At 39.2% G+C, this 25,016-nt stretch overlaps 1 protein-coding gene across 1 annotated transcript in view; it reads left to right on the top strand.

The window, feature by feature from the left end:
• The first annotated feature begins 10,180 nt into the window (after nucleotides 1–10,180).
• galntl6 (polypeptide N-acetylgalactosaminyltransferase like 6) overlaps nucleotides 10,181–25,016 on the top strand; it is a 114,942-nt gene continuing 100,106 nt past the window's right edge. The window contains exons 1-2 of the mRNA XM_064335109.1: nucleotides 10,181–10,445; nucleotides 10,798–11,063. Coding sequence (XP_064191179.1) covers nucleotides 10,929–11,063 — 135 coding nt within the window. The 5' untranslated portion in view covers nucleotides 10,181–10,445; nucleotides 10,798–10,928. The remainder of the gene's footprint in view (nucleotides 10,446–10,797; nucleotides 11,064–25,016) is intronic.

The raw sequence follows: 25,016 nt of genomic DNA, 5'->3' as shown, positions 1-25,016 counted from the left end.
GAAATGGAGGGGCTCATTGCACACTTCAATGAGATTTTTTATGTTTCTGTACGTCATATAAACTCAATGACCAGGTCACAAAAACAAACCCTGGTCAGATTAATAGGCAATTTTGTACACAAAGCATTTCTTTATCTTGTTCATTCTCTCTGTTCTCAGTTCTTTCAGTGTTTTTTCTTTTATTTTGGTTTCTCTACCTCTCTTTCAGACTTGTGGGAGACTGAGGATTTCATACAGGTCTGTGATGAAACTTCTACTTCCACTGCACTTGTGCTTTGTCTGTATGGCTGAGGAAAATAATACATTACTCTACATCATAGAGCACTGTATGTATTTTAAACATGATACCACACTTGTCAAATAAATAATACATTTGATGCCCTTGGAATCACTAGTGGATGATTGCATAGCATCAGAAAACTAATCAATTGTTCTCTGTCTTCCTTATTTAGAGCCCTGCCTCAATAGCACTGCTGTTGATCTGATGATACGTTGTATTTACAAGCTGTGGAGAAAAGTTCCGTTTGCAGGGAGAATTGTACGGCAAGAAGTATATATGAAATTGAAGAAGATTACACTCATAGATGGTGCCAGTGTACGGAGCTGGTATTGGACACTAGTCACTATCAAAGAATGCTGCCCGCACACTGCGCAAAAAAACAGACCAAGCAAGCATTTCAGCACAAGCTGTCATCAGTAGTTGTCATCCACACAGCTTAACACAGTTTTTTTTGTCAATGCGGCTTAGTCTATAGCGAATGAACAGTCATGCAGCTGACATCGATTGGTTTCAATTAAAACTCTGTGGCTCATGACTCAGATTGTAGTCAGTAGGCAGTACTCTTGTGAGTAGCAAGGCTGTTCACTCCGGTGTTATTTTTCCACTGCAACTGCACAGCTGTGACCTTCTTTACACATAGTAGGAGTAATGTAAATATATGACTGAATGCAATGACTTGGGTTTATAGTGGAAAATATGCTTTATGATAGGAAAATCATATACGCATTTCAAGCTAAACATTTCAGAAATATCTACACAAATTAGTCAAATTATTCCCCTTTTCTATGTTTTAAAAATTTACTTACCTACTTACCTTGTACCTTTGTCGCTATTTTCATGGTAAAGTCAAGAAACCTGAGCAAGGATTCAGGAATATGGATTGCAAGGGTATTTTTGAGACCTAAAGGTAATCAGAAAATGTGTTCATACCCATGGATGTAAAATATATCAGCTCTTGAAAATCAAAAGTTGCAAAAATCCATAAAGTCTAAGCATATATTTAAAAAAAAAAAATCCAAGATCTCAGTCCTAATTGAAAAAAAGGAGCAAACATTTAAATAAAATTTAAAAATTGTCATCTGCAGAAATATTAATTGAGGCATAAGGATAATGGGATGCCATTTGTTTGTGTCTTGATAGGAAACAGTGTGATGCTCGGAATTATATTCGAAATATAGCAATGTGCATGTCCCATTCATTGTTTAATGATGCTTTTACACATTTAAATAAATATGAAATGTCAATGAACATAAAATGTTCCTGGGGCTAAAAGAATGAGCATTATAAGGTTTTCACTTGTTGGAACCAATAACCAGGAACATTTCCAACAAAATGATATGAGCTGACTATGATATTGCGTACTGAATATCATGTTTAATGAATGACTAGCTCTTCTCGTGGGCATTACAACCTTACAGCCAACTGCTTAACTTTTTCCCCCCAAATTTTTACGGTCGCTGTACGGGTCGAGTCACTGCTGTGACTTCCATATCCACGCAGAAGGATGCACTGAGCCGAAACGCGTGCTCTCTTTTCAAACACCAGTCCGGGAGTTCTTACAGCGTATAAGCCGCACAATACTGCAGGAGTGCTAGCGCCAATTGGCGGAGATGGGAATCTCTTACTGTCAGCGAGTGGCAGCCCGTAGGCACCTGGCACGTTGTCAGAAGGAGCTGAAGCTGCGCTAACTCAGGTCCTGTCTGAGCCAACCGTGTCATCCCATTGTAAACTGGCGGTTTTTCATCAGCTGACAACATAAGCCCAGATTTGAGCCCGCACATTCCGGGTTCCAGTAGTGCTTGCAGTGCATGCCTTTACCGAATGTGCTAGTCAGTGGTCATAGTCTGGCTTGTTTGTGTCTAAAATCTGGTCTCATCACTTTAAAAAACCTCTTTTGGACAATTTATGATTAAAAGCAGCAGTCAGTCAGTGATGGCCTCCTCAGGTTGATTGACATTTTTGACGTTTGAGGTAATAAATGGAAGTCTGGTCTTAGGGAAAGACAGATCAAGAGATATTTGTCTTGATTAGAGCTAAACCTGTGAATTATTTCCTCTGCCTTCAGAAGACCCTTTGGGAGTAATGCCCTTATCACAGTGCAGACAGGCTACTGCAGTATTGATCTGAATGACAACTTATGGGTCTGTACTTGTCCTTTACCTTCCTTTACCTTTTGGCTAAAATTAAATTGAACATTCAGGTTTAATTTTTTAAAACATAAACATTCATTTTGTCATTTGCTACATGTGCTGTACATGTATTTTAATGTGGTTTGTGCCTTTTTTTCTTTTTCCTGACATTTGAAATTCTCAAGCATAGATTTAGGCCATAACATTCCATAACAGCAATGACCACTGGAAATATGGGAGAGGGCACATAAACATGAATGGTTTTTTTTGTTTATTTGTTTTTTCACTCCACTGTTCTCCAACTGAGCTGCATAGTTATACTGTAGAGAAATGTACACAGCTGGTGTATGCAGACAGAAGGTGTCCAATCACCTGGATGAGTCAATATTGCATGATGAGCCATATAATACCCAGCCAAAGAGACATTTACCCCCAGCACCACTGCATATATAGGATTCTCTATTGCTCTAATGTGAATGAGGGCCTAGGATAGGTTGTATAAAATAATTTATTTTGTTCGTAAAACTAGTTCAGCATAAGTTAGAATAGGCTATAAGACCCTCTGGTTAACTTTGAGTCTATGTTAATAAGACAGCTGACAAAATATCATAATTTTAAATCTTAATTATAATCTGTATATCAAAAGTTTTGTATCCAATTTAAGTTACATTTTGTTTCTAATTAAAAAATAAATCTCTGTACTGATCTATGGCTGGTCATGCATGTAATGTACTCTTTTCAGCAGACACTTTATAAAACGGTTACATAATGAATTTCCATCCATCATATTGCATAATTAACCTGAAGGGTGGCGTTTAGCACATTTGAATCCCGGTTAAAAATAGCACGTTGTGCAGTACAGTACATCGTTCTCATTCGATGTAAACACGGCATTAAAACCGAAGCTTTGCGTCAGACTGACAGGCCTTCGGTTTAGTTTGAATGGAGCTAGCAGAAAGGGAATCGATTATTCCCCTTGTTATGAAGTGAAAGTCGTGCGTGACCGGTCACCGCAGAACAAACCACCTCATCTTCCCGTCTTCGGCGTCGCGCTTTATGGCATCTTCAGAACACGGAGGAGCTTCACAAATCACCCATAAGCACCGAGGATCTGACTGCCACTTCAACGCCACGATCGCACTCAGCCTGTTTCCAGGGCTTTGTGGCTGTTAGGGAATTTACACAGTGCAATTTCAAACACTCTTCTGGGGTGAAGCTTGTAATACTGACTTTTTTTCATGTGATAACTTCTTCATATTTATGAGATTTTTTTCAAAAAATTATTTATAATGCCTTCAGAGCAGATATACCAAAAGGGAGGTCATCACAGTGTATAAATTAGTAGCAATAAGCATACCGTAACATACAATTGACACGCAATTGCTCAATCTTTCGATGACATTATGGCCAATTATGCCCTACCAAACTGTCAGTCAAAGCCACCACTGGCTGGGTTTGGATTTGCCACCATACTGTGGCAGCATCCATACACGGAACCGGTGTCTTAATAGGATAAGCCACCCTGCAGCCCAGGAACATGAATTCTAATTGCCATTGCATCCACTCCTATGCACAAGTCATGCCCAATCCACCATACATGGCATAAAGAATTGTAGAATGTTTGCTGTACATTCTCCTGCTCTGTTTTGTAACATGGTTGCTCTCTGCAGTCTATTTAATAAAAGCAGAAAAGCTGAACAGTGTGGTCTACAGTGTACTGTCAGAGACCATTATGTTGTAAAGCCTTTCATGCTTTGGCTTCAGAAGGATTTAAAGCCAAAATAATTTCACCTTTAACAAAGACATATTTCAGTCTGCTACAATTATCGCATATTAAATTTGAACCTGGGCATAATTAGCCCTGGGTCATTTTATGAATTTTAAAAGAAAGAAATAATTGTTCATTAAAAAAAAAAAAAAAAAAAAAAAAAACTGAATGAATTAGTGCATGCAAGTCGCTGATCTTTAATACATTATCTTTCCTGAGTGCTTAACTGACTTTGAAAAGTAAAGAGGTATCCTCAGAATTCAATCCTTTCTTGTTAAAATAAATAAATATTAGATTGAAAATGAAAGAAGATTTAATATGCATCCCCTTATGTTTATCTCCTTCCTTTGAGATATAGCTAGAGATTTAAGCCTCTTTTTCAGAAACTGGATGGACTATTTCAGGTTTCAGAAATTGAGGACAGTGTATTGCAGTAAATGGTCATGCAAATAGATCACATAGTTGCACATGGTTGCATCAAACTTGATCAACAATCAAAGATTGTAGCCATTTAGTCATTTTTGCAGCTCTTACCTTGAAGGACTTCATATTTATGATGTTTTTTCCACTCAATGCTGCTATATGCATTTACAAGAGGAATTTACAAGACAACATTAAATCATGTTTACATCAATAATATTAGCTGATATAATTGATAGTCCCTGCAACTGTTTATAACAGTAATCATTTATATATGTCCTGGCTGGACATGACAGCTGTGTCATTGAAATAAAATAAAAAGTGTCGCATTTTATTTCAATCACTGTATCACAACATGAGGCAAGGTTTTTCATATTTATAAATGTAGCCTTTGGATTGTGGTAGTCCAGGATGTGTTCAGGCTCACTGTCTACTTGACTGGTCAGAGAACAAGGTGTGACTGACATGTTGCAGGAGGTCAGGTTGAATGGAACTTGACTTTGACTTTGACTTTGACCCCAGCGGCTGGACGATTTTGATGGTCTGTAACCTGTAAACTGGTATTCGAATCTATATGTGGCAGATAAGATACGAAGGGATATATTTGATTGTGGTACAGATAATGGTCTCTGTGTGTTTTATACAGTAGTTACCTGCAAGAGGAATGCACACGCTTCTTATTCAGCAGGGTAATTGGTGTTTTGTAACCTGTGTTTCATAGGTTTTTCATTCTAATGTTATTGTCAATAAGCTTTTTCAAGTGTATCTGTTTGTGTGTGTGTGTGTGTGTGTTTGCGTGCATGTTTGCATGTGTGCATGCGTGTACGTGTGTGTACGTGTTTGTGCGTGTGTGTGTGTGTGCTCATGCGCTAAACATATCTCATTATCATACTAGTGTAAAAGTATAAACTAGGTAAAAGTGCTCAGGTCTTACTGTATAAGGACACAGTCACAGTTCCCGCATTGCTCCATGTAAAAACCATCATAACTGATTCATCTACCTCATCCAGTGGGAATTCATGATGCAATCAAGCTGATTTTATGTTTTTTTTTTTTTTTTTTACCTTGGGAATATATCATAGGATTGCTCCAATTTTTTATAATTAAAGCTGAATTGTCTTTAAACATGCTTAATGTTCCTGTCCCATCAAATGTGTTCTTGTCTGGGACTTGATGGACATGTGGTGCTTATTAATTATGAAAAGAAGGAGGCTCCACATGAAGACAAAATCATTCCATAAATGATATTTAGATGTGGGAGCTTGATGAGATATATTGGCTGTTGAACAGATGAGGGTTGTTTTCAACAGTACTGCACAGATGGCATTCTTATCTGCAATCTTAGTGAGTCCCAGAGGCTAAAAATGATACTATTCCCATTGACTTTTGCAACCTTTTGGGATTATTCACCTGCAGCCACCACATGAAGGGGCAAATCCTGCCCAAACATCCTGGCATTGTCCCCTTGGAGAAAACCGTGTGAGCCTTGGCTTGAGTTTTGCACAAATATGAGGGCTTCAATGCATTTATTCATTAAACTAAAGTAATATGTATACATGCAAATTGTATTTTAAGCAAACTGAGGCAAATATATAGAATATATACAAATGATGCATGTTCAAATTGATCTGATTATCTTAAAGGTGCAGAAATACTCCCACTTACCAGGTACAAAGTGACTCATTATACATTGGGTGTTAATAACATTGTATTTTAAGCTACATTTATCCATACATCACCACCTGCACTGACCTATTTGTACGGCAGCTCTGTAACAGATGACTGCTGTGTAATTAACTAGAAGCCGACCCTGGCGATACCTTGCTGCGCATGATGTGCAAGGGAACCACGATGATGTAACTGCGTGTGTGATATTTCAATGCTGCAGTAAGGGCTCAGTGCACAGTGCCCCAGGGACTGAAGGGGGTGGAATGTTATATGTACGCCGCACAATGGCACTCTCTCCGTCTGGAACTGGCACAAGTACTTTAGCGTTATTCCCTCAACAAAACCAGGATGACAAACTAAAATGAATGATATTAATAACAAGCATTTTTAACAGCTCCACCCCCCCCCCCCCCCATTTAAAGCCTGAGCCACAGCAGTAATGTCCTGTTGAACCTAAAAAGAATGTCCATCTAGATCAGCAGTTTCTGACTGCCGATGACAGATGATACAAAGCAACAGCAAGCGCAACACTCAATCCCCTGCTCCCGCCTTACTGGAATAAATGCATATCTACAGAGACTGGTTCAGTAAATGCTGAACAAAGATGAACACTGATGACATGCTGATGGTTGAAATCCTGTATTTAATTTAGTTTTTTTAATTGAGTTTAGTGTGAAAATTGTTCTGCCTGATGTGTTTGTATGTATCAGAATAAATAGCAGATACTGTAGAGCATAGCTTCCACTGCTGTGCATCCCTGTTCCCAAGGTGGCCTATTACCATACTGTATATGCAAATAAATTATTGAGTGTGCAACTAAACCTAGGAAATGCAAACAGAACATGGGTCAGCATGCAAATATTCCACCCAGGCCCTTGGGTTTCACATGAGGTATTTTTTGTAGATTTTTGTTATGACTACAACTAGGACTAATCTTTCCCATGAAGTGATCTAACATGAAACTCCTTCTCTCCTTGTGGCAGCATCCGTAAAACATTTTCTTTTTCTGTTTGTACAGGCATAAATAAATATGTTTGCAAACATGTACACACACTCACACACAAACATACACATGCATAAATTCAGGAGCACTACAGGAAGAGTGGTGCTGCAGTAGGAGCCTGACAGTCCATGAATAACAGAAGCCATCTCCTCTTCTCCCTACATTCAGTATGGTCTTTTACTGTCGCTCCCTCGACTTGTAATTTTTCATTTTGTGCTGGAAGAGACTTCCGGTAAATAAGTACTTTCGGCTCTTTGGGTAGATCGATTTCAATAAGCTTCAAGTTTTCAAAAACAGTAATAATGAGCATTGCCTTGAAAATACTGGTTTTCCAATCATTGAAATGCATGCAACATTGCGGACAACAGTACAGCTATTTGCATTTTGAAAGTAGGTTTCAAAGAGCTATCACAAAACAAATATTTTATGAACGCCTTAATGGAAACTATGGCATACACTGAAAAGGTCATTCTTGGATCAATTAAATTGATAGCATATAACCTATTCTATTTACATATTCTATTTTGCATATCTATTACAACCAAAAACTAAAATTTATTTCTAAAACCAAAGACCCCACAGCTTAATTATGCAGCTGACATTTGGACAGATGTAACATATACTGTGAGGGCCGGTCATGTTATGCAATGAATAAGATACAAGTTGTGGTATTTTATTAAAGATATAGTCACATGGTGCGCATTTGCCTTTCACTCCATCGCAAGCTGTATGCTGATCTGCACATGATTTAGGGCACCCTCTGTTGGTGGATTCTTTAATATCTTTTTTTTTTTTTTTGGACCTTCATAAATGAACAAAGTTTCTGAAAATGTCAACCTTTCACTGGAATGCAGGTTCAGTTTATGTTGAAAGAATTTCATTTCAATGTACAAATATTCCTCAACACAGTGTATACACCCTTGCATTTACAATTCAAAGAACAAGTGCAGACAACTTGTTTATCAGCACATGAATACAGTACAATATTTTGAGGTTTGAGAGCTAGATTTAGCCTGGCCTTTCTTTTTTTCTTCTTTCCTTTCGTATTTTTTCTGTCAATAATAGGGGCAAAACACAAAAACAGCTCCAAAGAACTATCTCTCCTGCATGTTAGCCTATGTCAACAGGAACACACCATTAAAATCTAAATCAAGAGGTAAGGCCTCAATAAAATAGCAATTCTGCCAGTAGCTACAATGTGCAGTATACTTCTACATTGTATTACATGTTGCTTCTAAAGGTAATTAAAGATGCTGTTCAATGCAACTGTAAGATTTTAATTTCTTTGACAGTATGCATCTTTTCCAATGTTGAAAAACGAAATATCCTGTATGAAACACAAATCCAACATATTCTGTGCAAAAGCAAATGATTAATCAAGCCAGAAATGTCAGCGGTTATTAATAAGTACATGGTATGCATAAATAATTCATAAATACGCACAATTCAAGGAGGAGCGACCACAGTCTAAGAAGGACAAAGGAGCCAAAACGAATAACGCAGTTTTATTAGGTCAGAAAGACTGGGAGGAACACGGGAAGCCACAGAAGGGAAGGAAAGGGACAATAAGTTGTGACTTTAACCTGACCTGATGACAGGAACACGAAAGAACCGGGCTGTTCCCCAAACACATACAGCTCGGCAGACCAGGGAGCTGACGTCGCCGCTGTCTATGGTCCTGAAGCAATCCCAGTCTCTGGGAAATCACCGTGAATTTGCATGATTAAACTCGTGTGACTCACGCGGAGAGACAGATTTTAGAAACTGCATGAATTAACATGCTCTTTCAACCTGTGTGTTTTCTTTTGAACTGACATGTACTGACATTTTAATTAAATATTCAGCCAATCCTCAACGTGTAATGAAGAGTAGGCCTATATGTTTTTTTGTCATGGTGATAATTTTCCTTGTCCCTAATCAACATGTTATACCTATGTTGTTAACATAACACGTGGGCTATTTATCAGTGCTGTTTATTTGGCTAGGGTGAACATTGCCAGGAGGATTCCCTTAATTAACGGTGAGCTCTGAAAGAGACTGATTAACAGTTTTCATCATGTACTCCTCTCCCAATTTGGAATGTTATTGCCCAGTTGCATTTTGCCCCTGAGGAGCTGTCAGCCTCAGTTAGCACGAGTATAATTTGACACCAGGTCTGCAGGGCACATCCCAAAACTCAAACAGCGCTTTAGCGAGATGAGCCACCCAGCTGCCTCGCAACACAATATGGGCCTGTATCGAAATGCAGCGGTTTGCCTTCACATCACTGACAGAATCTTCTGTCTCAAAGACATTGAACAATAGCTAGCGAGACTATTAGTTTTTTATATAGTTGAAGACTAGTATAACTATTAGAACGCACTAATTAACATTATGTACATACAGTAACACAGTTGTAATAAATAAATATAAGTTCACACATAAATGTAAACGCACAAATGAGACTTCCATAAGCCTCAACTTAGATCACATAACCTATTTATGTCAAAGCTACTGTAAAGTAGCCTATTTAAGAGCGCTGGGGCACGTTTGTCTCATAATGCCTTCTGTATCGAATAAGCAATGAGGGCGAGATACACAATAGCTTAATAGCTTACTGTATATGAAAAAGACATCCCTATCATAAAGTATATTGCACACGTTTCTTTCTTTTTTTAAACATCCATATCGAAAAGTGACAAGCAAAAACACGCAGCCCGTGCGGCCAGATTCTACTTTCCATTCATTGCTGTTCCCGGTATTTCCTCCTTTTGTTTTTAGTTTTTTTTTTTTTTGCTTTTGCAGTGCTTCTCAGATCACTACAGATGTGGATGTCAGTGGTGTCCCACATTTTGCCTTTTTTTTGGAAGTATCGAGCTTTCGGGATGTTTTCATGGTAATGCGTGGTGCACGTGGTTTGCAGTCGCAACATCTGAAAATGTGAGATTGTAAGGAGAGAGGGCGCGAGGAGGTGCTGAAAAAATCTCTTGTGGAAGAAATGCAGTTCATTACGCTTTCTCGTGTATCGGTTAAAAAGAGCCTAAGTTGAGCAAGTATATTTCCTTTATGTGCGCATTGTCGAAGAGCACCGTGGTTTTTATCGTCTGGTAAATTCTTCGTTTTTCACAACAGGACCGGTAATATGATGAAACGGATATCATCAGGGCTGATGTTACAACATGCAAGGCAGGCTACTTAGTAAGTCGTTTTGAATATGCCATTGTAGCTTTTTGCGTTATCTTCTTTTTCTAGTGCGAGTCGTATTGCAACTCCGAACTAGAATAAGTATAGGAACTGGAACATATTACCCTGTGCTATTCGCGTTAGCTCGTTTAAAGTAATGGATTCGCGACATATCTTCACTGAATTCACAGCTTATGACATTCGGGTTAATATATCGTCCATCATCCTCCTGATAGGTGACATCACAGCTATACGTTATCCTAATTAGCACATTTGTACCGCTGAATTCTGCATCGCACCTGAAAAGATATCAGCACAATTATATCACGCAGGTGCAGCAGGCTAATATCTGATTTCTGTGTTATAGGTGAAAGTTTCCGGTATTCCTGGGAAGGTGATTTGGTTATTTGGTCAAAGAATTTCAACGGGACACACGTGCGATAACCCGGCTTCTTCGCTACTGAATCTTGGATTTTACCGCTCCGGTGTTTTCTCACAATGAAGAGGAGACAGAAACGAGTACTTCAGATGGCATTTTTATTCATGATGGCTTTGATTTTTCTCCCAAACATTGGTTTGTGGTCGCTATTCAAGGAGAAACACCTGATGAAGTCGCACGAGACGGGAGAGCAGGTATTACTATATGTTGTCTAGCTATCTTTGGCACGCTGGAGTCATCAATAAGTTAACATGCTTTGGTAGTGTCCTCTCTTCTCTTGGATGTTGTCCAAGTTTTTTAGTTATGTCTTTGTTGATCCACCGCGCAAAAAATACAAAGCTGATTGCACCTGAATAGAACAATTGAAAAAGTTCAGATAATTCCGTCATGACCCAGAGAATTGCAATGCAATGTGTCAATATTGAGTGAAATGTTCAGTGCAGTCGTGCAAATCATTGCCCAAATTGTGCAACGATGGCGCAAAGCCAGTTCTACTTGTTAATCGATAATACACATGTTGAACAAGACTGTCGTTAAGCAGCAATATGGCATTATTTTATGCCAAAGTTTAATCATATAGATTGTACTATATTCAGTGCATTCTCCTGAGGAACACCTTCTCACTTGTTGTTTTCAAATGTAGGCTATACATAGAGAATTGGATTTGTCACATTTAGTGGACACATTGAAAAGTGGGTTGAATTTAAGCTACTCGTTCATTTATGAATGCAGTAGGCTTTACAAATCTAAGACTGTCGTTTTACGGTAATGAAAGCAATGTATGTCCATTAATGACTGGACTGTAAGTGATTAATGGAAAAACATCCATAGGATCATCTCATCGAGACTTGTGATGTACCTGCTGGGACAAACACTGAAATTACTTTTTTGACCACGAACAGTCTAACAAATCTTTGTATATGTTATTGTCTGAGGATTTAGTAAAAAGTAATTTGAACTTTAGTAAAAGTAATTTGGGTACTCATCCATGATCTATGGGTTTTCTGGAGTCTAATGTGCTAGGCACTTGCCCATCAAATGACACTATCTCTTGTCACAGTGACTTCCTTCCCCCACTCTGATAGTATTGCTGCTTTACAGTGAGCTGGAACTGTGTCCCCTCACCTCTAGAACTGGGGTTGAGTAACTCTTGACTTGCCTTTCCACCTCTTCAATATTTGACAATATGTTATGGATTACTGGTACAGTGGATTATGTTTTGGAACATATATATATATATATATATATATATATATATATATATATATATATATATAATTACATTTTTTTTATGTACATGGATTTTTAAGAGAAAGTTTAAAAAGAAATAAGACAAAATGTTAAAATAGCATTTATGCATTCAGTGTAGTATCTACATCAATTATCGAGTTGAGGAATAAATATAAACATGCTGTTATTGTCTGAGTAAAATTAACTCCTCTGTGAATTGTTCCTTTAGCTCTAACTCTGTTACTGTATTTTTTTTTTATTTTTTTTTTTTTCACTTGCATGGAAGCACTACCTTAAACAGAGGGCAGCAGAGGGCCTGAAGCCATGGCTACATGGGCTCAGGGAAGCTTCAGTACACGGCAAAATGTCCAGTGTGCATCTAACAGAACGCATGTGGTCCCACTCTGGACCAGTGTTAATTCAACTCTAACCAATAACATTTGGACTATGGACCAGAGTGTGACCAAATGCTATCTGTTAGAGTTGAATTAACACTGGTTGAATTTTTCTGTGCTCGGCATCAGCCTGTACCATTTTAAACACCCGCCGTTACCTGGCACTGGATGCAAGGCAATCGTGTGCAAATCACATCAACGCGGATACAGTCCTTATGTAGATATAGCTCGCTCCGGGTGAAGAATTATCCGTGTCAGAACTGAATGCGCTGGGGTGACATGTGTAGTTGGCAGAGCCGTGTAATCTACAAGCTGGCTTTGTGAAGTAAAACATCAAGAGCTACTTTAGCTGTATAACCTTAAGCCAAGGATTTACCGCCTTCTTTAGGGCATGGTTCCTACATAAATTAGCTGTATAATTAAAAAGGGTAACATGCTATAAGCAAAACAGTAAGTAGTAATTGCTGTAAAGCAATACACAATCTATGTTATCTATGCTACTGTTATCCTACTTTGTTCTTTGTATTAAGTTGAAGTGTAGAGTGCACTTGTATTCAAAATATTATTTTTTTTTCTTGTTTAAAGTTTAGTTGATGGCCTTGGGTTCTATCTGAGGTGGAGCTTGTGTTAGATATCAGATGTGTGTACGTGTGTGGCAGTTTGACTCTCCTGAGATATCCTTACGAGAAGATCACATATGAAATTAGCTTTTTCACATGTGAAAATCACAATTTCACGCAAACTGGGAATTTTCGCATGTGACTGGCTTTTTTCACTTATGAATGAAAACGTCTACATGCAACAAAAAAATACATGTGACATGAAATCACATGAAATTCCACATTTTCACATGTGACTGACTTTTTGGTAAATGGACTGTAAATGGTAAATGGACTGCATTTATATAGCGCTTTTATCCAAAGCGCTTTACAATTGATGCCTCTCATTCGCCAGAGCAGTTAGGGGTTAGGTGTCTTGCTCAAGGACACTTCAACACGCCCAGGGCGGGGTTTGAACCGGCAACCCTCCGACTGCCAGACAATCGGTCTTACCTCCTGAGCTATGTATGCATAGGGATGACTGAATATGTTCAGAATTGTTTCAGCAGTGTAAATAATATAGAAAATGTCAAGAGTGCCAATGGATCTCTTTGGATACATGCTTAGTTGTAATTACTAGTTGTTAAAGGTGTTTACAAAGTGACAAAGGCGAATTTTGTGAATTTATTTTTTATTTTTTAAAATGTGAAGTACAATTTTCACATGTGAAAGCAAAACATGTGACTTCAAATAGTAGGCTAACGGTTTCCTTTTCCTGCTCTCATTTTATAAGTGGGATAATTTTTATAGTTCTGCACTCTTCACGTGTGGTTTTAGGACACATGATTTTTCAGCAAGTGATTTTTCATAAGGGTACTGACGTGTGTCCAGTATCTGTGTCACAGTGGGATTCATGGTTTAATGTAAATCAGCCAGTTAGCAGATGTACCGTGAGACCAACTTATGGTTTAGCACAAAAGTCAATGACTATAGAAGGACTGGGAGCAAGTGCAATGATTTTTACTGTAAATGTGCGACAAGCTTCACAGTGGCTCTAAATATCTCAGTTCTGCTACTCATTTGACAGCAAATAGATGTCAGCGCAGATCAAAAATGACTTAGTTTTGAGCTTAATTTGTGCCCAGTATCCATGTTATAGCCAAATAGGAGCAGCAGCAGCAGCAAGCACAAAACTGGTGAAGCTGAAATTGCAGCAGACAGTTTTAATTAAGAAAGGTAGAATGTGATTAATTCTGTATTTAATGCTTGAATCTCTCCAGATTAATCTGTTTGGATTGGAAGATGAGTTTGAAAGAGGGAGCGGTATAGTGATTTAGAGTGAGGGAAGCAGTTCAAAGCAGGGTGCTCCTAGTATTTCACTGAATTTAATGTTTTGGCATATTACGTTTCTCCACAATTTGTTTATTACTTTTGGCGTCTCTGCTCTCCAAAATGTGTGAATAGAAAGTGCCCATTTTCAGTAGTCCGTTTCCGTGCACTATTACATGTGTAAGGTATATGAAGAAAACAACATTTAATGTGGGGGTGAATCCGAGATCTAATCCCATTATAAAATTAGATTTTAAAAAAGTAAATTGCACTGCTTGGAGGAGGGCTTGCATTGCTAATGTATGCATAGGGATGACGGAATATGTTCAGAATTGTTTCAGCAGTGTAAATAATATAGAAAATGTCAAGAGTGCCAATGGATCTCTTTGGATACATGCTTAGTTGTAATTACTAGTTGTTAAAGGTGTTTACAAAGTGACAAAGGTGAATTTTTTGAATTTATTTTTTATTTTTTTGTCTGAAACCATGCGTCTATTACATAGGCCTACATAGTGCTCAGTCTAACCTTAGAGCACCTAACTTAACCTCACAATAGTTGGCCACAATTTCCCTATTTTATTAGTTCATACCTGAGAAGAGCACGCCTTCTGAATTCAGTGAAATACCTAGGTCTGAGAGCCTAATTAAATGTGTACATTTCAAATCTAAATTAATTCTGCAAAATGCATTTTTTCCAATTCTAGCATTGCCTCTTAAAATGAACTGCTGTTCATCCATTTCCATATCTTTCAAGCGAGCTTACCCCCCTGCTTTGAATAAATAACTTCCCCCCTTTGGCAGAGGGAAATGAAATATACTGAACATCAGGAGGCATGTTTGACTGGACCCTCATGCTTATGCAATATAAACATTCTATAGGTATATTCACTATTCACTATTAATGAAATATGATTTGAGATTAGGCGTTTCCATTTCTCTTTTGTGCTGAGTGCATATCTCGTAGCATATTGCTGTGCCCCACTCATGCTTGTGTAAAATGGCTCTTATCTGCTTCTTGTATCTATGGTCGCACAGATGCCTCTTGAGTGCTCCACCAGGAAGTTTAGATGAAAGTAGATGACAACGTATGCGCTGACACAACATGATTGCACACCATTTCATTTCTCCCAGGAATAAGGTCAATAAACTATTCAGCGCCCTTCGAGATCCAGCTTAACTCTCAAAGTGAGCTCCTTCTCAAAGGAAGCAAGGAGAATCATCCTGAGAACCATCAAGCCCCTCTGGTGTGATGTCATAAGCATTCTGATTCTGGAAGAGGACCTTTCCAGCTATTGAACAGAAAACCTCAGAGACACATTAAGAATGTATAAAGTGACTCACTTTCAGACATCAAAGTATCTCACCACACACACATGAAAAAATAGGCTGTCCCAGTGCTTAGTTTTAGACTATATAGAATATTACAAATAGCAGCAATTCCACATTGATCATAATTAATGTATCCATGAAGTAGATAAGGATCAGTAGTTCATCACCATACAAAGACATTGTCTGTTCATTTAGATTGACAATGTGAACTACACAACAACCAAATAATATATTTAAGAAAATCCTTGTAGTGTAAACAGGGTGTACACAGATAGTGACTGAAGCAGACAATCTTGGGTGAATCACGGTGCATTTTGGTCAAGAATGCGGGGACGGTAAATGAAATGGGTTTGTTTACAGATGCATGCAGTTTATTTAACTTGCATAAGACTTCCTGTTAGAGAAGGAAACTTTCATTTGGACTGGCTCATATAGCAGTTTAACAACTCTGCAGCACTGTGTTTGGAGCTGAATAGCCCGGTGAGGCTCCCTCTCCCTCACCAGAACCCTAAGGCCTGTGGGAGAAATGCACACAGTCTTCCTGATGGGTCTTTGAACGTGGTCAGAACCGACCTGGAAGAAGTCCCCAGTTAACGAATCACTTGGACAAGTCATGGAAATGCCAGGACTGAAATAAATGCTTCCTCTTTAATTTTACTGGCAGAGTAACAGCAAACACGTGCCATTAGCAAAGTCATATTGGAAAACGGGGAGGGAATCACATTTTTAGCCTCACATTAGCTGATTCAGAACTGATCTGGGATCTGTATGTGGATATACATTTACAGAGATGACGCACTATTCACGTTAATGAATGCCTCCCCTAATTGATAAGGTTCAACCAGTAGCAGGTGTTTCATGGCTTGTTTGTATTTGTCTGGTGTTATTGGTGTTATTTTATTTTCACACTATGGCTGTGTATGTGTCACGCTCCCTTTTGATTATTCAATCTCATCTCATAAAGAGACCGATGATCTAATGGGATACAAATGAATAAAAGTAAGTGGTATGTTTCGATTTGTGGAGAAATGTAGCCAGATGGAGTAACTGCAATGAGCATGTGTGCCACCACGGTGAAGCTACATTATTTTTCTCTCATGTTTGAGGCAGACAATGAACAGAATTACAGTCTGGTAGCAAAAACGGCAGTCCTTGCGCGGAGAGCTAACGGAATCCATTGTAAGGTGTACCAGAGAGATAATGGGGTGAAAAGGCTTTTTTTCCTCAATTAGTAGCTCAGTCAGTTGCTCTTTTCATGAGGCATGAAAGGTCTGTGTGGTGAGACCCAGTTTGGATAGACCTCTGTTTTAAACAGTAATGCCTCGTTAGTCTGTGGCAATGTGATTGGGACCGTGTCATCTGCATGTGTTCCATGTTTCTTCTGTTCTTCAGTGTTAGATGTGAGTTTTTCCTTTCAAATACAAAGCAGCAAGTGTTCTGGATTGCTCACGCTTCTGGTCATTGCCTCTGGTGTCTGTTATTGGTGTTTGTCAAAATGAGGACTAGAGTTGTGCTGGAGAAAGTCAAGGATGCCATTATGAGGCAGGAGAAAGAAAAAAAAACTGTCAGAGACATGGGTCACACAGGTGGCAAACACAAATAACAGACTCCAAAGGTAATCAAAAGGCTAGAATTAAAACTAGACACTGAAAGCTCTCTTATACCTCCTAAGGAAGCAATTGAACACCTGACTAATCAGAAACACCTGTGATGCCATTTGTCCCAAACATTATGATGGGGGGGACAAAATGGGGGGACTATTTAATTTCTACATGGTGAAACCAAAACATATACAAATGCCCTTGAATAAAAGCTGGATATATGTGCAAACCACATGTGAATTGTTTGAACACAAATCTAAAATTGTGGAGCACAGTGCCCAATTTTTTTTTTTTAAATTCACCTTTGTCCCAAACATTATGTGCTTACTATATATCACATAAAAAAGGGAACAAACAAAAGACAAAAACATTCTGAGCATGCCATTAGCAATGTTGCACTTTATGTATTTCATATTCACTTACGTCAATACAGCCAATGAGTGCCTGTTTGTACAGTCATTTGCTCCACTTCATATCTTTGTAAGTAATGAAATTCATTCATGGGCGAAAAAAAAAAAATGTTTAATGTCTTTTTACAGCATACGATTTTTATTTGCACAAAAGAGGGCAGTGAAAAAAAAACGCAAGATGAGCAAGAGACATGCAACCGCTGCTGCAGTATACCTCCAGAGGATGTTTTACTGTCGGTTGCCATTAAATGGTCTGTATATTACGATGTACAGTGGATTTGAAAAGCTTCCCTAGTACGAGTGCGAGTTCCTGTGCCACCCCGTCATAAATCAGTGTTTCCTGTTTGCTCTTCTCGTTCTGTTGCCCTCGCACTGTTAGAGGGGCCAGACACAGCTCTTTGAAACGTGAGGTTAGGAAAGCCTGTTACATTTAATGGCTTTTCCCCTTGGTCCCTGCTCTGAATTACAGCATTAAATCCACTTTACCAAGCGACACACTTCACTGAGGAAACACACCCTGTTAAAGGATGTGCTCTCGTAGCGCATGTAGAAAGTCGTCAGAGTAATGACCTGTAGTCACCCCAGCGTATTTGTGTCAATGAAAATAATGTTTCATTTAATAATGAACCCCCCTCTCCCCATCATCAGAAATGTTGTCTATAACTATACAGTTTGTATTGAAGACACACTTGTTTGTGAATGGCCAAGCCAAGGACAGAAAACTATAAAAGGCAGGAACCAGGATAAATGATAAAGAGTGATTAAGTAGACATGGGCAAAAGGACGATCCAACGGGGGAAAAAAAAGAAGTGCAGTTATAAGGAACACTACAAATTAACTGGAAGAAAACAAAAAACAAGAAGCACAATCAACCACGGCATGTAAACACAAGGAGGGCGACATGGCTCAGGTAAGACCGATTGTCTGGCAGTCGGAGGGTTTCCGGTTCAAACCCCGCCCTGGGCATGTCAAGAATTAAATAAGACAAAGTCAGTCCTGTACCTCCCTCAAGTAGTGCACCAGAACCATGACAACAGACTGTAGTGTTTACCTTTTTTTAATGACCTTGTTTAAAACACCAGTGAAAGCTGTTTTTTTTTTTTCCTTTTCCAAGGAGGTTATGTTATGTTGTCTGTCCGTCCGTCCATCCATCTGTTTGTTCTTCCGAGTCTGGAAAAATAATGGCTGGATTGGCATGAAATTTGTTTTCATGTTTTCAAAAAGAAGAAACCTGTTGATTTTGGTGACCCCATGACCTTTCCTATTGCGTCACCATCAGACCAAACATATCTCTAAAAGTAATGATTGGATTGCCAAGACATTTGTTGTGAACATTCATGTGAGGCGAGACTGTTGTGCCTTGGTGGAGGTCTGCACTCTACCAAGGATTTTATCGAGTGTGCTTGAGTGCATTCTATCTAGCTTCTTTTTTGGTTTTTGTTTTAGTTTCAAATGTCAGTTCATGTCAAACTGAAGTGCTTTTCTGAAAGGTAATTTGAAGCAATCTTTTGTTGGAACAGGAGTCTTCTGAATCTTCTCTGAGTGTGCTCTGTAGGTGGGCTGGGTGTTCAAGTCTGTATTGATTGACTTTGAGGAAAATCAAACTTGCGCTTACTTCACACAAAGATATCTGTAAAATCTCCACACGAGTAATTTCATTTGCTTGTGTTTCTTGTAAAATGGATCGATTAATTTAAGCTTGCCCCAATAAAGGCTTGTAAAAAGAATGGGCATGCTGTGTATGACCATAGATTTTTAATTATGTGGTTCATTTTAAAGCAATTTGTATGAACAGTGTATGAGGACAAAAACATAGAAAAATCAAAGGGCAAGACATTGACTTTTGTGAGGAAAAGGCTGTGATAATTGCTGTTTCCAATTTTAGCAGAAACCCAATGGATACTGAAAGCTCATATATCCAACAAAAATAAAGTTTATAAAGGTCAGTCAACAATAATAATATCAGTAGATACAAGTTCCCAGTATTCACTTTGAGAGCATTGCAGCTCTCAGTATCATTATTCAATAAACACGTATAATAAATATTCATATGTGTAAAAGTATTAATTATGAATGATATAATCCATTTATTTTGGTGGTCTGCTGGCTGAATTATTTTAATCCAACCCGTGAGCCTGTGTGGGTTTGTTGTCATGGTGGGAATGTGAGACTGGATATACTCAAGAGCACCAAAACGTTACATGAAAGTTTCAAAATAGAGACTGAACTAGACATCCACATGCGGAATGCTGTAGGCATAGTGACTGAAATGGTGACTGTGTGTGGGCCAGTTACCTACTTTAACTCACAGCACCGTGCTGCTCCACCACCACCTCACTGTAACGGAGCCAGCATTCCACAACCCCACAACACGCTCACTGAACATATCGCCTGAGCACTGTTGCCAAACATAGCGAACTCAGCGAGCTTCTTGTTCGATAGAAGAAACACTCTATATGTAACATAATGCCCTGCCTAATGGATAAATGTTCTTGTGACTGCAATAATGGGCGATTTCACAACATTTTGCGAATCATTGGCTCCCGTGGAAAAAAAAGACTTTCTTCAGCAGAACACTTATAATTGCTTCAGATCTGACAGTTGCTGACAACACTTGCTAGCTCTGCACATTTTGGCAGTCAGGAAGCCTCATTCACCCATCAGTAGTTTGTAGCTGGTGTGCTGTGGCAGCTGCCTAGCTTTTTTCCCTCCCACTGGCTACTATTATTGCTTGGTCACTTTCTCACTTGAGTCTCTGAGATGTAACTCAAAAAATGAGTTTCGGTGATGCAACTCAGTCCAGTTCTTACAGTGTTGTTTCACGAGCCTCAGACTCAAGGACTTGATTTCTTTTAATACATTTGCTGCTGATATCACTGTCCAGTGGTTACCTCAATAAAGCCCTTGATGCTTATGTATGAACCATTTATAAATCAATTAGGACATGCAGTCAAGGAGCTTACCATATAATGAGGAATGAGGATGAATGAGCATGACTAATGTGTTTCTCTCTGTTGTCAGTAGAGCATTGTGATTAGCTGATTTCAAATGGAAATGGATGGTTGAAAATATAAGATAAGCCCCTGTGAATAAAACCACTCAATATTTCTAGTGTACTGCTTCCATATTTGGAGGAATGTATTGAGACTAATATATCTTTAGTGACTATACTGAGTCAAGACTCAATTTAACAAGACCTTTTCAGCTTCTTTCTGGAGGCTTGATTTATTTATTTTTTGAAAGTGCTGCACGTAGACCAAACTATTTCCTCATACTATTTAATAAAACTATATATGAATAAGATATACATAGATATCACTTATTAGTTTCTCATCCAAGTACTGGTTTGGGTTCAGCAGTTGGGCATGGTATAGCTGTTGGCTCATTGCCAATACATTGTACTGTGCAGCAGCGAGCAGCACAGCAGCCATGCATTTTACTGTCTGCACACCCACAGCTGCACAAAAGCAGACCTGTGACTGTGCATGTTTGTGTGAGAGTTAGTGAGTGCCTGAGTTTCACCATAGCTATACGAGTAAATCATGCAATGTACTCATATTACAGGTTGATGTCATCTGGGATATACTGCTGTGTGTGTGTGTGTGTGTGTGTGCGCGTATGTGCGTGTGTGTGTGTGTGTGTGTGTGTGTGAGAGATACTCTTCTCCTTGCAGTGGAGCAGCTGGCTCCCTTCCCAGAGGTGAAAATGTGCTGATTTAATAATGTCTTCAGACAATCTTCCCAACACCACAAGGAACATACTATCCCCACACAAACCCACTCTTTCCCCACCCCAACACTGTCCATTTATTTATGCTGCATCCACTGTCCACTCACCACCTCCACCATACACACACCACCCTCATTGTACACACACCAACCCCACCCTACAAAAACCAACTTCACTGTACACACACTAACCCCACCATACACACAACACCCCCACTGAACACCCACCCCCCTCCCCGAACACCCACCAACCCCACCATTCTCAGCCTGTTCTCAGCTTACACACAGCACCCCCTCTGTACACACCACCTTATCATCCCTCATTTCCCCCACACCAAGCAGAAACTGTGATGATGTGTTACAGTAGTAATAAACTTATCAGAGTTTCGAAATGGGTTTTTAGCTGTTTGCTCGCTAATTGCATATGCAGATTAAAGCCATGAATCAGCATCTTTCTTGGCACATGCCTCTTTGCTCTAACTATACAGGCCATTAAGACCGACTCCTTTTAATCTTAAACCCATCGCCCTCTGCTTTGCAGTTATTTATGCCGTCGTACGCGTTGGCACTGCTTGCTCCTAATTGCGGTTAGCTATTAAGATTAATGGTTCAGCCTGGCTGGTCACATCTGCCAAGTTTATCTTTGTTTCACGTCAGATGGAGGTGAATCTGGCAGAGGGTTTTTAGGATTCTCCTGGGACGGATTGAGCAAACCCAATCTCCTCGATGGATTAGATTGGGTTTACCACTGTGGGTATGGCATGTGCATTAAACATGAGACCGAATATGAAAATAAATCTGTCAGAACTCATGAATTTCCTTCAGCACTTTAATGCTTATCACCTCCCTTATTTTCCTTTAATAATGTCTGTGTCAACAAGCCATTCTCAATCTCTGTCTGCTCTAATATTTATTTCTCCATTCCATTTTTTCTGTGTTCTGCCCACCCTTTTCCCTTGAATTTCCTTTTCGTAATTGTCTTGCAAGCAAAGATTAATTTTAATTGAACACTATTTAAATTTTGCTGTGACTAATGGTTAAAAAAAATTATATAAGCCCAAAGCTATGTTGACCTCATGACTGTGTATATGTAATGACCTCCGACCTTGAATAACTCCATGCTATTGGTCAAATTTAACAAACAAGTTTACAGATGATTTTTCATTATTGCTATAAGATTGTCAAGACACAGTAAGCCATCCTGCTGTAACATGATCATCTTTGGTGATGTGCACATCAATGTCTGTGTGAATGACAGGTCATTATTCACCTGTTTAAGTCCATGCAGTGTTTTCATACTGTATCTTTTTTCAAGGGACCCAAATGCAAGCATTTCCATATTCATTTCTCAGTTTCATTTTTTAAAAAGTTGTTTCTTTTCTGCCCAATTATGTATTCTGTGGACAGTTGGCTTGTTTGCTATAACACTCCTGGACTGAGCATTCTCTTGGCTAGACAATGCTTCCTTCTGAGTGCTGCCCTTTTCATTTTTACTTTGTGTCGCTGGTTTACTAAATCCTGAAAAACACAGAGACTGCCCACTTCTGCTGGCCACAAATAACACCTGGAATTGTCCACTCAAGGCTGAAAAACCTGCGTGGGGCTGTTCCCCTGCCGACATTTGACCAATCTGGTGCCCTCCTTTGAAAATGTCTGCATTGGCGAAGCCAGTGGCATGAATCGATAAAGTGTTTATCTTCCATGTGGCGTACCGGAGTTCTCTGCTTCTGTCGGCTTCATCCCTTGAATTCTCCGACATACACATCAATTTCTGTGTAGCCTTCTCCAGGTTGCCTTAGCCGTTACCAGTAGTAACCAAGCTAGAGCGTCTTTGGTCTATGGGGTAAAAAAAAAAAGAAGCACCAGATCAATACACCTTTCCCCTTACCTATCAGATGCCTCCGTAAACAATCATTCAAGTCTAAAGTAAACCATATTTTCAGGTATTTTTGGAGCACTAAGGCTTTTCAAATGTTGCAATACCTGTAATATAATGATGCACATATAGTAGTATTGCTCCAAATCTTTGTGTGAAGATAAGCTCATAAACCCATGCTTATGCAGTTTCCTGTACAAATGTGTGAACTTTCTTCTGTACCTTCTATCTTTAAATGTTTTTAATGTAACTCTTGTGGGCCTGATAACACACAAGCGTGACTGTTAATACATTGATATGGATTTTTTTTTTGACATGCTGGACTAATCATTTCTGGTATTTTTTGGTGATTTGAGAGGGACGTTATCCCCCTGGGAACAGGAATGGCAGTACATCTGTTTGAGAGGAACACTGAGAGAGGGGGAGCACTCTAAACTGATGAACTCTTTACCTCTGACGTATTGCGATATTTGGAAAAGGATGGTGGGATTAATTTTTTGGCCGTGCTGTCTTGGCAAATATTCCTGTATTAGGGAAAAAAAGAAAGCGAGGCGAATTGATCGCAGTCGTCTGCTAGCCGGCCTTCTGTGCATGGTGCGATTGGTGTGATTAGCCGCTCACACATCACCACCAACTGCTCTTCAGCCTCGTGTTTGCGATTCTTGATATGTGACACAAACTGCCATCAAATATGTACCACCAGAAGGACTTGCTTATGAGAAAACTACATCTTGTCAGTGCTCTCGACCAAGATGCTTAATTGAGACAGGCCTCTCTGTTTGTCTGATACAAGAATAATTGGAGATAAACTTGAAAGAAGAAATGGTTAATTTTATTGTCCGTGTGATGATGTTTCTGATTGATCTACCATGGGGCTGATTTGTATTTTGGTATAACAATAGTTGTGGTGGTTGTTTGGTATTGCCTTTGGGATGAAGCAGACGTGGTTGGAAACTTTGCTGTTTCATATGTTATATAACACTGCCTCAGTTGGGGTCCATCTCTGTTGTTCTGTTCATTTCACAGTAATACAGGGTTCCTATTGCAACCACACAGAGTCTCCACAATGTAGTTACAATAAAGAGCGGGGAGACAAACGGTTTTGCGGTACGATTACAAACGGGGCGACTGACGGGCGCTACATGCGACGGTGACAGTCGCAGCAATTTGCAGAATTCTTCTTTATACCACAGAAAATATTTTTTTAACAAAATGACCTATATTAAAATGTCCGCTTCTGTTTCTCAGGCGACTGTGGTGTGCGTTGTGCGATGCTCAGTGACGTGAGGTCTGTTGTTATTCTTAATGTTTCCAGACATCAGGACTCCCCTGGGCCTACACCCGTGTACTTTAAAACGCATCTCCTCTAACAGAGCAGAACTCAGAGTAAGAGTAATAAATGCAGTGTGTGCTTCTCACAATGTGTCAGTATCACCGCACAGCAGAGTCTGGAGCATGCTTAAGTGCAGCAGCTGCCCTCAGTATTAATTTGGATCTGAAATTAGTTGATTTTTAAGAGACTCCTGAGCATAAAATGGCCCACTTTCTTCATTGGTCTGCTGAGTGATATTCTGGGGGCTCTTTTACTTTGAGTTGAATCGGAGGAACTCTCTTTCTGCATTTACTGTTTGATAACAGTAAGCAAACAACATCCTCAACAGTCCTCATTTAAAAAAAATTTAAAAAAGAATACAACAAAATAAAACAGTG

Source organism: Anguilla rostrata, chromosome 5, assembly GCF_018555375.3.
Source record: "Anguilla rostrata isolate EN2019 chromosome 5, ASM1855537v3, whole genome shotgun sequence".
Lineage (NCBI taxonomy): Eukaryota > Metazoa > Chordata > Actinopteri > Anguilliformes > Anguillidae > Anguilla > Anguilla rostrata.
The sequence above is the reverse complement of the archived record's forward strand: the minus strand, read 5'-3'. Positions and strand labels throughout refer to the sequence as shown.